This window comes from Oncorhynchus mykiss, unplaced genomic scaffold, assembly GCF_013265735.2.
Source record: "Oncorhynchus mykiss isolate Arlee unplaced genomic scaffold, USDA_OmykA_1.1 un_scaffold_119, whole genome shotgun sequence".
Classification (NCBI taxonomy): domain Eukaryota; kingdom Metazoa; phylum Chordata; class Actinopteri; order Salmoniformes; family Salmonidae; genus Oncorhynchus; species Oncorhynchus mykiss.
In genome coordinates, this window is record NW_023493660.1 from 731,030 (window position 1) to 747,856 (window position 16,827).

General features: G+C 43.8%; 1 protein-coding gene across 15 annotated transcripts in view; it reads right to left on the reverse strand.

The window, feature by feature from the left end:
• Nucleotides 1-16,827, reverse strand: part of LOC110514595 (rho-related BTB domain-containing protein 1-like) — a 90,100-nt gene that overhangs the window by 72,675 nt on the left and 598 nt on the right. For 11 of the 15 annotated variants that reach the window (XR_005041646.1, XR_005041643.1, XR_005041645.1 and 8 more), the window contains exon 1: nucleotides 14,418-14,455. The exons of 1 other annotated variant lie outside the window; for it this stretch is intronic. Coding sequence is in view for 2 of the 14 variants with exons in the window: in XM_036972040.1 (XP_036827935.1) it covers nucleotides 14,418-14,452 (35 nt within the window). In the remaining 12 variants the exon portion in view is untranslated. Of the gene's footprint in view, nucleotides 1-14,417; nucleotides 14,462-16,827 lie in introns of those variants that run through there. 3 more of the 15 variants (XR_005041649.1, XR_005041648.1, XM_036972043.1) reach the window with 1 other exon arrangement.

A 16,827-nucleotide genomic window follows, 5' to 3' on the forward strand; every position in this document is an offset into this window, starting at 1 on the left:
AGCCTCTACTATAGCTGGGACTGGGAGCACTGAACAGCCTCTCTCCTATAGATGGGACTGGGAGTACTGAACAGCCTCTCTGCTATAGCTGGGACTGGGAGCACTGAACAGCCTCTCTGCTATAGCTGGGACTGGGAGCACAGAACAGCCTCTCTGCTATAGCTGGGACTGGGAGCACTGAACAGCCTCTCTGCTATAGCTGGGACTGGGAGCACAGAACAGCCTCTCTACTATAGATGGGACTGGGAGCACTGAACAGCCTCACTACTATAGATGGGACTGGGAGCACTGAACAGCCTCTCTGCTATAGCTGGGACTGGGAGCACTGAACAGCCTCTCTGCTATAGCTGGGACTGGGAGCACTGAACAGCCTCTCTGCTATAGCTGGGACTGGGAGCACAGAACAGCCACTCTGCTATAGCTGGGACTGGGAGCACTGAACAGCCTCTCTACTATAGCTGGGACTGGGAGCACTGAACAGCCTCTCTACTATAGCTGGGACTGGGAGCACTGAACAGCCTCTACTATAGCTGGGACTGGGAGCACTGAACAGTCTCTCTACTATAGCTGGGACTGGGAGCACTGAACAGCCTCTCTGCTATAGCTGGGACTGGGAGCACTGAACAGCCTCTCTACTATAGATGGGACTGGGAGCACTGAACAGCCTCTCTACTATAGCTGGGACTGGGACTGGGAGCACTGAACAGCCTCTCTACTATAGCTGGGACTGGGAGCACTGAACAGCCTCTCTACTATAGCTGGGACTGGGAGCACTGAACAGCCTCTCTGCTATAGCTGGGTCTGGGAGCACTGAACAGCCTCTCTACTATAGATGGGACTGGGACTGGGAGCACAGAATAGCCTCTCTGCTATAGCTGGGACTGGGACTGGGAGCACTGAACAGCCTCTCTACTATAGCTGGGACTAGGAGCACTGAACAGCCTCTCTGCTATAGCTGGGACTGGGACTGGGAGCACAGAATAGCCTCTCTGCTATAGCTGGGACTGGGAGCACTGAACAGCCTCTCTGCTATAGCTGGGACTGGGAGCACAGAACAGCCTCTCTACTATAGATGGGACTGGGAGCACTGAACAGCCTCACTACTATAGATGGGACTGGGAGCACTGAACAGCCTCTCTGCTATAGCTGGGACTGGGAGCACTGAACAGCCTCTCTGCTATAGCTGGGACTGGGAGCACTGAACAGCCTCTCTGCTATAGCTGGGACTGGGAGCACAGAACAGCCACTCTGCTATAGCTGGGACTGGGAGCACTGAACAGCCTCTCTACTATAGCTGGGACTGGGAGCACTGAACAGCCTCTCTACTATAGCTGGGACTGGGAGCACTGAACAGCCTCTACTATAGCTGGGACTGGGAGCACTGAACAGTCTCTCTACTATAGCTGGGACTGGGAGCACTGAACAGCCTCTCTGCTATAGCTGGGACTGGGAGCACTGAACAGCCTCTCTACTATAGATGGGACTGGGAGCACTGAACAGCCTCTCTACTATAGCTGGGACTGGGACTGGGAGCACTGAACAGCCTCTCTACTATAGCTGGGACTGGGAGCACTGAACAGCCTCTCTACTATAGCTGGGACTGGGAGCACTGAACAGCCTCTCTGCTATAGCTGGGTCTGGGAGCACTGAACAGCCTCTCTACTATAGATGGGACTGGGACTGGGAGCACAGAACAGCCTCTCTGCTATAGCTGGGACTGGGACTGGGAGCACTGAACAGCCTCTCTACTATAGCTGGGACTAGGAGCACTGAACAGCCTCTCTGCTATAGCTGGGACTGGGACTGGGAGCACTGAACAGCCTCTCTACTATAGCTGGGACTGGGAGCACTGAACAGCCTCTCTACTATAGCTGGGACTGGGAGCACTGAACAGCCTCTCTGCTATAGCTGGGACTGGGACTGGGACTAGGACTGGGAGCACTGAACAGCCTCTCTACTATAGCTGGGACTGGGAGCACTGAACAGCCTCTCTACTATAGCTGGGACTGGGAGCACTGAACAGCCTCTCTACTATAGCTTGGACTGGGAGCACTGAACAGCCTCGCTACTATAGCTGGGACTGGGAGCACTGAGCAGCCTCTCTACTATAGCTGGGACTGGGAGCACAGAACAGCCTCTCTGCTATAGCTGGGACTGGGACTGGGACTAGGACTGGGAGCACTGAACAGCCTCTCTACTATAGCTGGGACTGGGACTGGGAGCACTGAACAGCCTCTCTGCTATAGCTGGGACTGGGAGCACTGAACAGCCTCTCTGCTATAGCTGGGACTGGGACTAGGACTGGGAGCACTGAACAGCCTCTCTGCTATAGCTGGGACTGGGACTGGGACAGGGAGCACTGAACAGCCTCTCTACTATAGCTGGGACTGGGAGCACTGAACAGCCTCTCTGCTATAGCTGGGACTGGGAGCACTGAACAGCCTCTCTGCTATAGCTGGGACTGGGACTGGGACTAGGACTGGGAGCACTGAACAGCCTCTCTACTATAGCTGGGACTGGGACTGGGACTGGGAGCACTGAACAGCCTCTCTACTATAGCTGGTACTGGGAGCACTGAACAGCCTCTCTACTATAGCTGGGACTGGGACTGGGACTGGGAGCACTGAACAGCCTCTCTACTATAGCTGGGACTGGGAGCACTGAACAGCCTCTCTGCTATAGCTGGGACTGGGAGCACTGAACAGCCTCTCTACTATAGATGGGACTGGGAGCACTGAACAGCCTCTCTACTATAGCTGGGACTGGGACTGGGAGCACTGAACAGCCTCTCTACTATAGCTGGGACTGGGAGCACTGAACAGCCTCTCTACTATAGCTGGGACTGGGAGCACTGAACAGCCTCTCTGCTATAGCTGGGTCTGGGAGCACTGAACAGCCTCTCTACTATAGATGGGACTGGGACTGGGAGCACAGAACAGCCTCTCTGCTATAGCTGGGACTGGGACTGGGACTGGGAGCACTGAACAGACTCTCTACTATAGCTGGTACTGGGAGCACTGAACAGCCTCTCTACTATAGCTGGGACTGGGAGCACTGAACAGCCTCTCTGCTATAGCTGGGACTGGGACTGGGAGCACTGAACAGCCTCTCTACTATAGCTGGGACTGGGAGCACTGAACAGTCTCTCTACTATAGCTGGGACTGGGAGCACTGAACAGCCTCTCTGCTATAGCTGGGACTGGGACTGGGACTAGGACTGGGAGCACTGAACAGCCTCTCTACTATAGCTGGGACTGGGAGCACTGAACAGCCTCTCTACTATAGCTGGGACTGGGAGCACTGAACAGCCTCTCTGCTATAGCTGGGACTGGGACTGGGACTGGGAGCACTGAACAGCCTCTCTGCTATAGCTGGTACTGGGAGCACTGAACAGCCTCTCTACTATAGCTGGGACTGGGAGCACTGAACAGCCTCTCTGCTTTCCCGGGCTGTATCATAACCGTCAGTGATCGGGAGTCCCATAGGGCAGCTCACAATTGGCCCAGCATTTTCCAAGTTATGGGAAGGTTTGACCGGGGTAGGCGGTCATTGTAAATAAGAATTTGTTCCTAACTGACTTGCCTTGTTAAATAAAATCTACACACAGTACCCCATAATGACATCAGAGTACCCTAAAATGACATCACAGCACCCCATAAGGACATCACAGTACCCCATAATGACATCACATTACCCCATAATTACATCACAGTACCCCATAATGACATCACATTACCCCATAATGACATCACAGTACCCCATAATGACATCACAGTACCCCACAATGACATCACAGTACCCCATAATGACATCACAGTACCCCATAATGACATCACATTACCCCATAATGACATCACAGTACCCCATAATTACATCACAGTACCCGATAATGACATCACAGTACCCCATAATGACATCACATTACCCCATAATGACATCACAGTACCCCATAATGACATCACATTACCCCATAATGACATCACAGTACCCCATAATGACATCACAGTACACCATAATGACATCACAGTACCCCATAATGACATCACAGTACCCCATAATGACATCACAGTACCCCATAATGACATCACATTACCCCATAATGACATCACAGTACCCCATAATTACATCACAGTACCCGATAATGACATCACAGTACCCCATAATGACATCACATTACCCCATAATGACATCACAGTACCCCATAATGACATCACATTACCCCATAATGACATCACAGTACCCCATAATGACATCACAGTACCCCATAATGACATCACAGTACCCCATAATGACACAGCAAAAACAGTTTTTTAGACATTTTAGCACATTTATGAAAAATATTACATTTACTTATGTAATATTTCAGTTTTCTGTCTTTATGAGGTACTGTGTGTAGATTGATGATGGGTAAAATTCTATTACCTGCTGTTTGTTCACCCGTTCAACCGCAATTGCTGAAAACTCATCCACAACAGCCCAAATATATTTGAGGAAGTTTAAACCTGAAGCCCCATCTGACCCTAACCCACTAATATAGAACATGAGCTGTAGACTACAGTCAGAGACCCTAACCCACTAATATAGAACATGAGCTGTAGACTACAGCCAGAGACCCTAACCCACTAATATGAGCTGTAGACTACAGTCAGAGACCCTAACCCACTAATATGAGCTGTAGACTACAGTCAGAGACCCTAACCCACTAATATAGAACATGAGCTGTAGACTACAGCCAGAGACCCTAACCCACTAATATGAGCTGTAGACTACAGTCAGAGACCCTAACCCACTAATATTAGCTGTAGACTACAGCCAGAGACCCTAACCCACTAATATGATCTGTAGACTACAGTCAGAGACCCTAACCCACTAATATAGAACATGAGCTGTAGACTACAGTCAGAGACCCTAACCCACTAATATGAGCTGTAGACTACAGTCAGAGACCCTAACCCACTAATATGATCTGTAGACTACAGTCAGAGACCCTAACCCACTAATATAGGATATGAGCTGTAGACTACAGTCAGAGACCCTAACCCACTAATATAGAACATGAGCTGTAGACTACAGTCAGAGACCCTAACCCACTAATATAGGATATGAGCTGTAGACTACAGTCAGAGACCCTAACCCACTAATATAGGATATGAGCTGTAGACTATATCTGTGTCAGTCTGCTGCATGATGTATCAGTCTGCTGCATGATGTATCAGTCTACTGTATAATGTATCAGTCTACTGTACTGTATGATGTAGCAGTCTGCTGTATGATGTAACAGTCTACTGTACTGTATGATGTAGCAGTCTACTGTACTGTATGATGTATCAGTCTACTGTACTGTATGATGTAACAGTCTACTGTACTGTATGATGTAACAGTCTACTGTACTGTATGATGTATCAGTCTACTGTACTGTATGATGTAACAGTCTACTGTACTGTATGATGTAACAGTCTACTGTACTGTATGATGTATCAGTCTACTGTACTGTATGATGTAACAGTCTACTGTATGATGTAAAAGTCTACTGTACTGTATGAATTGGCAGTCTACTGTACTGTATGATGTAACAGTCTACTGTACTGTATGATGTATCAGTCTACTGTACTGTATGATGTAACAGTCTACTGTATGATGTATCAGTCTACTGTACTGTATGATGTAACAGTCTACTGTACTGTATGATGTATCAGTCTACTGTACTGTATGATGTAACAGTCTACTGTACTGTATGATGTATCAGTCTACTGTACTGTATGATGTAACAGTCTACTGTACTGTATGATGTATCAGTCTACTGTACTGTATGATGTAACAGTCTACTGTACTGTATGATGTAACAGTCTACTGTACTGTATGATGTAACAGTCTACTGTACTGTATGATGTATCAGTCTACTGTACTGTATGATGTAACAGTCTACTGTACTGTATGATGTATCAGTCTACTGTACTGTATGATGTATCAGTCTACTGTATGATGTAAAAGTCTACTGTACTGTATGAATTGGCAGTCTACTGTACTGTATGATGTAACAGTCTACTGTACTGTATGATGTAGCAGTCTACTGTACTGTATGATGTAACAGTCTACTGTACTGTGGGATGTAGCAGTCTACTGTACTGTGTGATGTAGCAGTCTACTGTACTGTATGAATTGGCAGTCTACTGTACTGTATGATGTAACAGTCTACTGTACTGTATGATGTAGCAGTCTACTGTACTGTATGATGTAACAGTCTACTGTACTGTGGGATGTAGCAGTCTACTGTACTGTGTGATGTAGCAGTCTGCTGTATGATGTAACAGTCTACTGTACTGTATGATGTAACAGTCTACTGTACTGTATGATGTAACAGTCTACTGTACTGTATGATGTAACAGTCTACTGTACTGTATGATGTAACAGTCTACTCTATGATGTAGCAGTCTACTGTACTGTATGATGTAACAGTCTACTTTACTGTTTTATGTAGCAGTCTACTGTACTGTATGATGTAACAGTCTACTGTACTGTATGATGTAGCCGTCTACTGTACTGTATGATGTATCAGTCTACTGTACTGTATGATGTATCAGTCTACTGTACTGTATGATGTAGCAGTCTACTGTACTATATGATGTAGCAGTCTACTGTACTGTATGATGTAACAGTCTACTGTACTGTATGATGTAGCAGTCTGCTGTATGATGTAACAGTCTACTGTACTGTATGATGTAACAGTCTACTGTACTGTATGATGTAACAGTCTACTGTACTGTATGATGTAACAGTCTACTGTACTGTATGATGTAACAGTCTACTGTACTGTATGATGTAACAGTCTACTGTACTGTATGATGTAACAGTCTACTGTACTGTATGATGTATCAGTCTACTGTACTGTATGATGTAGCAGTCTACTGTACTATATGATGTAGCAGTCTACTGTACTGTATGATGTAACAGTCTACTGTACTGTATGATGTAACAGTCTACTGTACTGTATGATGTAGCAGTCTGCTGTATGATGTAACAGTCTACTGTACTGTATGATGTAACAGTCTACTGTACTGTATGATGTAACAGTCTACTGTATGATGTATCAGTCTACTGTACTGTATGATGTAAAAGTCTACTGTACTGTATGATGTAACAGTCTACTGTACTGTATGATGTAGCAGTCTGCTGTATGATGTATCAGTCTACTGTATGATGTAGCAGTCTACTGTACTGTATGATGTATCAGTCTACTGTTCTGTATGATGTAGCAGTCTACTGTATGATGTAACAGTCTACTGTACTGTATGATGTAACAGTCTACTGTACTGTATGATGTAGCAGTCTGCTGTATGATGTATCAGTCTACTGTATGATGTATCAGTCTACTGTACTGTATGATGTATCAGTCTACTGTACTGTATGATGTAGCAGTCTACTGTATGATGTATCAGTCTACTGTATGATGTAGCAGTCTACTGTACTGTATGATGTAACAGTCTACTGTACTGTATGATGTATCAGTCTACTGTACTGTATGATGTAGCAGTCTACTGTATGATGTAGCAGTCTACTGTATGATGTATCAGTCTACTGTATGATGTAGCAGTCTACTGTACTGTATGATGTAACAGTCTACTGTACTGTATGATGTATCAGTCTACTGTACTGTATGATGTATCAGTCTACTGTACTGTATGATGTAACAGTCTACTGTACTGTATGATGTATCATTCTACTGTACTGTATGATGTATCAGTCTACTGTACTGTATGATGTATCAGTCTACTGTATGATGTAGCAGTCTACTGTACTGTATGATGTAACAGTCTACTGTACTGTATGATGTATCAGTCTACTGTACTGTATGATGTATCAGTCTACTGTACTGTATGATGTAGCAGTCTACTGTACTGTATGATGTAACAGTCTACTGTACTGTTTGATTCTGTATTCAGACACAAAATATTTATGTACTCTGTAGAATGACTATTATGACTGTAACTTAACTCATGTGGCCTTGTTGTTTAGTGACCCATACCTCCTCCTGGAGGACAGATTATGTCATTACTATTATTGTTTAGTGACCCATACCTCCTCCTGGAGGACAGATGATGTCATTACTATTGTTGTTTAGTGACCCAATACCTCCTCCTGGAGGACAGATGATGTCATTACTATTGTTGTTTAGTGACCCAATACCTCCTCCTGAAGGACAGATGATGTTATTACTATTGTTGTTTAGTGACCCAATACCTCCTCCTGGAGGACAGATGATGTCATTGCTATTGTTTTTTAGTGACCCAATACCTCCTCCTGGAGGACAGATGATGTCATTACTATTGTTGTTTAGTGACCCAATACCTCCTCCTGGAGGACAGATGATATCATTACTATTGTTGTTTAGTGACCCAATACCTCCTCCTGGAGGACAGATGATGTCATTACTATTGTTGTTTAGTGACCCATACCTCCTGGAGGACAGATGTCATTACTATTGTTGTTTAGTGACCCAATACCTCCTCCTGGAGGACAGATGATGTCATTACTATTGTTGTTTAGTGACCCATACCTCCTGGAGGACAGATGTCATTACTATTGTTGTTTAGTGACCATACCTCCTGGTGGACAGATGTCATTACTATTGTTGTTTAGTGACCCATACCTCCTCCTGCAGGACAGATGATGTCATTACTATTGTTGTTTAGTGACCCATACCTCCTGGAGGACAGATGTCATTACTATTGTTGTTTAGTGACCATACCTCCTGGTGGACAGATGTCATTACTATTGTTGTTTAGTGACCCATACCTCCTCCTGGAGGACAGATGATGTCATTACTATTGTTGTTTAGTGATCCATACCTCCTGGAGGACAGATGTCATTACTATTGTTGTTTAGTGACCATACCTCCTCCTGGAGGACAGATGATGTCATTACTATTGTTGTTTAGTGACCATACCTCCTCCTGGAGGACAGATGATGTCATTACTATTGTTGTTTAGTGACCATACCTCCTCCTGGAGGACAGATGATGTCATTACTATTGTTGTTTAGTGACCCAATACCTCCTCCTGGAGGACAGATGATGTCATTACTATTGTTGTTTAGTGACCCATTACCTCCTCCTGAAGGACAAATGATATCATTACTTTTCCTTGAACAGTATAATGATTCTGTCCTACATCTACACTGAGTGGACAAAACATTAGGAACCTAAGATTCCCAATATGGAATTGCACCCCGTTTTGCCCTCAGAACAGCCTCAAGTCATCATCGGGGCATGGACTCTAGAAGTTGATGAAAGCGTTCCACAGGGATGCTGGCCCATGTTGACTCCAATGCTTCCCACTTGTATCAAGTTGGCTGGATATCTTTTGGGTGGTTGACCATTCTTGATCCACACAGGAAAGTGTTGAGTGTGAAAAAAGTATACTGTACTGTATGATGTAACAGTCTACTGTACTGTATGATGTAACAGTCTACTGTATGATGTATCAGTCTACTGTACTGTATGATGTAACAGTCTACTGTACTGTATGATGTAACAGTCTACTGTACTGTATGATGTAACAGTCTACTGTACTGTATGATGTAACAGTCTACTGTACTGTATGATGTAGCAGTCTACTGTACTGTATGATGTAACAGTCTACTGTAGTGTATGATGTAGCAGTCTACTGTACTGTATGATGTAGCAGTCTACTGTACTGTATGATGTAGCAGTCTACTGTACTGTATGATGTAACAGTCTACTGTACGATGTAAAAGTCTACTGTATGATGTAGCAGTCTACTGTACTGTATGATGTAACAGTCTACTGTACTGTATGATGTAGCAGTCTACTGTACTGTATGATGTAGCAGTCTACTGTACTGTATGATGTAGCAGTCTACTGTACTGTATGATGTAACAGTCTACTGTACTGTATGATGTATCAGTCTACTGTACTGTATGATGTAGCAGTCTACTGTACTGTATGATGTAGCAGTCTACTGTACTGTATGATGTAACAGTCTACTGTACGATGTAAAAGTCTACTGTATGATGTAGCAGTCTACTGTACTGTATGATGTAACAGTCTACTGTACTGTATGATGTAGCAGTCTACTGTACTGTATGATGTAGCAGTCTACTGTACTGTATGATGTAGCAGTCTACTGTACTGTATGATGTAGCAGTCTACTGTACTGTATGATGTAACAGTCTACTGTACGATGTAAAAGTCTACTGTATGATGTAGCAGTCTACTGTACTGTATGATGTATCAGTCTACTGTACTGTATGATGTAACAGTCTACTGTACTGTATGATGTAACAGTCTACTGTACTGTATGATGTAGCAGTCTACTGTACTGTATGAATTGGCAGTCTACTGTACTGTATGATGTAGCAGTCTACTGTACTGTATGATGTAGCAGTCTACTGTACTGTATGATGTATCAGTCTACTGTACTGTATGATGTAGCAGTCTACTGTACTGTATGATGTAGAAGTCTACTGTACTGTGTGATGTAACAGTCTACTGTACGATGTAAAAGTATACTGTATGATGTAGCAGTCTACTGTACTGTATGATGTAGAAGTCTACTGTACTGTGTGATGTAACAGTCTACTGTACGATGTAAAAGTCTACTGTGTGATGTAACAGTCTACTGTACGATGTAAAAGTCTACTGTATGATGTAGCAGTCTACTGTACTGTATGATGTAACAGTCTACTGTACTGTATGATGTAGCAGTCTACTGTACTGTATGATGTAGCAGTCTACTGTACTGTATGATGTAGCAGTCTACTGTACTGTATGATGTAGCAGTCTACTGTACTGTATGATGTAGCAGTCTACTGTACTGTATGATGTAACAGTCTACTGTACGATGTAAAAGTCTACTGTATGATGTAGCAGTCTACTGTACTGTATGATGTAACAGTCTACTGTACTGTATGATGTAGCAGTCTACTGTACTGTATGATGTAGCAGTCTACTGTACTGTATGATGTAGCAGTCTACTGTACTGTATGATGTAACAGTCTACTGTACGATGTAAAAGTCTACTGTATGATGTAGCAGTCTACTGTACTGTATGATGTATCAGTCTACTGTACTGTATGATGTAACAGTCTACTGTACTGTATGATGTAACAGTCTACTGTACTGTATGATGTAGCAGTCTACTGTACTGTATGATGTATCAGTCTACTGTACTGTATGAATTGGCAGTCTACTGTACTGTATGATGTAGCAGTCTACTGTACTGTATGATGTAGCAGTCTACTGTACTGTATGATGTATCAGTCTACTGTACTGTATGATGTAGCAGTCTACTGTACTGTATGATGTATCAGTCTACTGTACTGTATGAATTGGCAGTCTACTGTACTGTATGATGTAGCAGTCTACTGTACTGTGTGATGTATCAGTCTACTGTACTGTATGATGTATCAGTCTACTGTACTGTATGATGTATCAGTCTACTGTACTGTATGATGTAGCAGTCTACTGTACTGTATGATGTAACAGTCTACTGTATGATGTAACAGTCTACTGTATTGTATGATGTAACAGTCTACTGTACTGTTTGATTCTGTATTCAGACACAAAATATTTATGTACTCTGTAGAATGACTATTATGACTGTAACTTAACTCATGTGGCCTTGTTGTTTAGTGACCCATACCTCCTCCTGGAGGACAGATTATGTCATTACTATTGTTGTTTAGTGACCCATACCTCCTCCTGGAGGACAGATGATGTCATTACTATTGTTGTTTAGTGACCCATACCTCCTCCTGGAGGATAGATGATGTCATTAGTATTGTTATTTAGTGACCCAATACCTCCTCCTGGAGGACAGATGATGTCATTACTATTGTTGTTTAGTGACCATACCTCCCATAGCTCCCATAACAGACCAGAGTTAGAGACATTATAGCTCCCATAACAGACCAGAGTTACAGAGACATTATAGCTCCCATAATAGACCACAGAGTTACAGAGACATTATAGCTCCCATAACAGACCACAGAGTTACAGAGACATTATAGCTCCCATAACAGACCACAGAGTTAGAAACATTATAGCTCCCATAACAGACCACAGAGTTACAGAGACATTATAGCTTCTATAACAGACCAGAGAGTTACAGAGACATTATAGCTCCCATAACAGACCACAGAGTTACAGAGACATTATAGCTCCCATAACAGACCACAGTTACAGAGACATTATAGCTCCCATAACAGACCACAGAGTTAGACATTATAGCTCCCATAACAGACCACAGAGTTACAGAGACATTATAGCTCCCATAACAGACCACAGAGTTAGAGACATTATAGCTCCCATAACAGACCACAGAGTTACAGAGACATTATAGCTCCCATAACAGACCACAGAGTTAGAGACATTATAGCTCCCATAACAGACCACAGAGTTAGAGACATTATAGCTCCCATAACAGACCACAGAGTTACAGAGACATTATAGCTCCCATAACAGACCACAGAGTTAGAGACATTATAGCTCCCATAACAGACCACAGAGTTAGAGACATTATAGCTCCCATAACAGACCACAGAGTTAGAGACATTATAGCTCCCATAACAGACCACAGAGTTAGAGACATTATAGCTCCCATAACAGACCACAGAGTTAGAGACATTATAGCTCCCATAACAGACCACAGAGTTACAGAGACATTATAGCTCCCATAACAGACCACAGAGTTAGAGAGACATTATAGCTCCCATAACAGACCACAGAGTTACAGAGACATTATAGCTCCCATAACATACCACAGAGTTAGAGACATTATAGCTCCCATAACAGACCACAGAGTTACAGAGACATTATAGCTCCCATAACAGACCACAGAGTTACAGAGACATTATAGCTCCCATAACAGACCACAGAGTTACAGAGACATTATAGCTCCCATAACAGACCACAGAGTTACAGAGACATTATAGCTCCCATAACAGACCACAGAGTTAGAGACATTATAGCTCCCATAACAGACCACAGAGTTACAGAGACATTATAGCTCCCATAACAGACCACAGAGTTACAGAGACATTATAGCTCCCATAACAGACCACAGAGTTACAGAGACATTATAGCTCCCATAACAGACCACAGAGTTAGAGACATTATAGCTCCCATAACAGACCACAGAGTTACAGAGACATTATAGCTCCCATAACAGACCACAGAGTTAGAGAGACATTATAGCTCCCATAACTGAGGACAGAGTTAGAGACATTATACAGTGCATTCCCAAAGTATTCAGACCCCCTAATACTGCAGAAATGTTTTGGTATCCCCTTCCCCAGATCTGTGCCTCGACACAATCCATTCTCAGAGCTCTACGGACAATTCATTTGACCTCATGGCTTGGTTTTTGCTCTGACTTGAACTGTAAACTGTGGGACCTTATATAAACAGGTGTGTGCCTTTCCAAATCATGTCCAATCAATTGAATTTACCACAGGTTCACTCTAATCAAGTTGTAGAAACATCTCAAGGATGATCAATGGAAACAGAATGCACCGGAGATCAATTTCAAGTCTCATAGCAAAGGGTCTGAATACTTATATATTTAAGGTATTTCTGTTTTTGCTTTGTCATTAGGGGGTATTATGATGTCATTAGGGGGTATTATGATGTCATTAGGGGGTATTGTGATGTCATTATGGGGTATTTTGATGTCATTATGGGGTATTGTGATGTCATTATGGGGTATTTTGATGTCATTAGGGGGTATTGTGATGTCATTAGGGGGTATTATGATGTCATTAGGGGGTATTGTGTGTAGATTGATGAGGAAAACGGGCTGTAACGTAACAAAAGGTGGAAAAAGTCAAGGGGTCTGAATATTTTCTGAATGCACTGTATATTCCAAAATGTTATAACCACCCATATATAATCACCCTTCAGCTCCCCTCAACCCCTCCCATCTATCTCTGACCACCATCCAGTCCCCCCCTTCAGCTCCCCTCAACCCCTCCCATCTATCTCTGACCACCATCCAGTCCCCCCCTTCAGCTCCCCTCAACCCCTCCCATCTATCTCTGACCACCATCCAGTCCCACCCTTCAGCTCCCCTCAACCCCTCCCATCCATTTCGTTTATATTTGTCATATAGTTTTTTCTCAACTGTGCTGTGATGTTTCACACAAGTTCTAAAACGTTCTATTCTCATAGTTTCTACAGATTGTAAATGAAAAATAAAATATTTGTACAGTACTTGATTGAACTGCTAAGGCAACGGTTGGCCATACATTCAACTGTTGAATAAAATAAAGATGCAGCATAATACAACGACATGGAATTACATTCTTCTGTTATGAGCGTTGCTACTATCTAGCTATACTGACTACTGATTAAAACCATTCACTGACATTCCCCACACAGGCTGTACAAATCAGTTGCTTACCACCCCAATAGATCCACAAACGATGCAATCGCCATCACTCTGCCTTATCCCATCTGGACAAGAGGAATACCTATGTAACAATGCTGTTCATTGACTATAGGTCAGCATTCAACACCACAGTACACTCCAAGCTCATCATTAAGCTCGAGGCACTGGGTCTGAGCACCGCCCTGTGCAATTGGGTCCTGGACTTCCTGACGGGCCGCCGCCAGGTGGTGAAGGTAGGTAACAACACCTCCACTTCACTGAACCTCAACACTGGGGCCCCACGGGGGGACGAGACAGCCTACAGGGAGGAGGTGAGGGCTCTGGGAGTGTGGTGCCAGGAAAATAACCTTTCACTCAACGTCAACAAAACAAAGGAGATGATTGTGGAAACAGCAGGGAGCACCCCCCTATCCACATCTACAGGACCGCAGTGGAGAAGGTGGAAAGCCTCAAGTTCCTAGGCATCACATCACTGACAAAATGAAATGTTCCACCCACACAGTGTGGTGAAGGTGCAACAGCTTGGCACCTAAAACCCTCAGACACTTTTATAGATACACAATTGAGAGCATCCTGTCGGGCTGTATCACCGCTTGGTACGGAAACTGCACCTCCCACAACCGTAGGGCTCTCCAGAGGGTAGTGAGGTCTGCACAACGCATCACCGGGGACAAACTACCTGCCCTCCAGGACACCTACACCACCAGATGTCACAGGAAGGACAAAAATATCAAGGACAACAACAACCCAAGCCACTGCCTGTTCACCCCATTACCATCCAGAAGGCGAGGTCAGTACAGTTGCATCAAAGCAGGGACCGAGAGACTGAAAAACACCTATCTCAAGGCCATCAGACTGTTGAACAGCCATCACTAGCATGGAGAGGCTGCTGCCTACACAGACTCGAAATCATTGGGCAATTGAATAAATGGATCACTAGTCACTTTAATAATGTTTACATATCTTGCATTACTCACCTACACACTCTTAGTCTATGCCGCTCTGACATTACTCACCTACACACTCTTAGTCTATGCCGCTCTGACATTACTCATCCATATATTTCTATATTCCAATCCTTTACTTAGATTTGTGTGTATATGTTGTGAAATTGTTAGATATTACTGCACTGTAAGGGTTTTGACTTGAGGTTATTGTTTATAGGGGTGCCAGGTAGGTTGTGCCTACCAGAGAAAACATTGCTTTCTCCTTTTAGTTTGGGAGGGAATGAGTCCCATCTGGACCGTCAAGTCTACACCAATACAAAGGACCCTTAAAACATTGAAAAGAACTTCAAAAACAACTATATTCTTTTGTGTGTTGTATTACCAACAAATGATCACACACACATAACAAAATAACACAATGAGTTCTGGTTCCTCCAGAAATGTCCTGTACCTCGGGCCTAAAAGAGTCCAGCCCGGTAAAGGACTGTTAAAAATCCAGACAGACACCTCTGCTGTCAGCCCTCTACCACCCTAACCCAGAGATATTTATCAGTTCAGACAGACACCTCTGCTGTCAGTGTTACGATTTTCTTTAGGTGAAGGAGAGTCAGACCAAAATGCGGCGTGGTTATTTAGATACATCTTTAATGAAGATGAAACACGAACAATACAAAAACCATAAACGTAAAAACCAAAACCGCCTAAACTGGTGCAAACTAACACAGAGACAGGAACAATCACCCACGAAACACTCAAAGAATATGGCTGCCTAAATATGGTTCCCAATCAGAAACAACAATAAACACCTGCCTCTGATTGAGAACCACTCCAGACAGCCATAGACTATGCTAGAACACCCCACTAAGCCACAATCCCAATACCTACGAAAACCCCAAGACAAAACACACCACATAAATAAATCCATGTCACACCCTGGCCTGACCAAAATAATAAAGAAAACACAAAATACTAAGACCAGGGCTTGACAGTCAGCCCTCTATCCACCCTAACCCAGAGATATTTATCAGTTCAGACAGACACCTCTGCTGTCAGCCCTCTATCCACCCTAACCCAGAGATATTTATCAGTTCAGACAGACACCTCTGCTGTCAGCCCTCTATCCACCCTAACCCAGAGATATTTATCAGTTCAGACAGACACCTCTGCTGTCAGCCCTCTATCCACCCTAACCCAGAGATATTTATCAGTTCAGACAGACACCTCTGCTGTCAGCCCTCTATCCACCCTAACCCAGAGATATTTATCAGTTCAGACAGACACCTCTGCTGTCAGCCCTCTATCCACCCTAACCCAGAGATATTTATCAGTTCAGACAGACACCTCTGCTGTCAGCCCTCTATCCACCCTAACCCAGAGATATTTATCAGTTCAGACAGACACCTCTGCTGTCAGCCCTCTATCCACCCTAACCCAGAGATATTTATCAGTTCAGACAGACACCTCTGCTGTCAGCC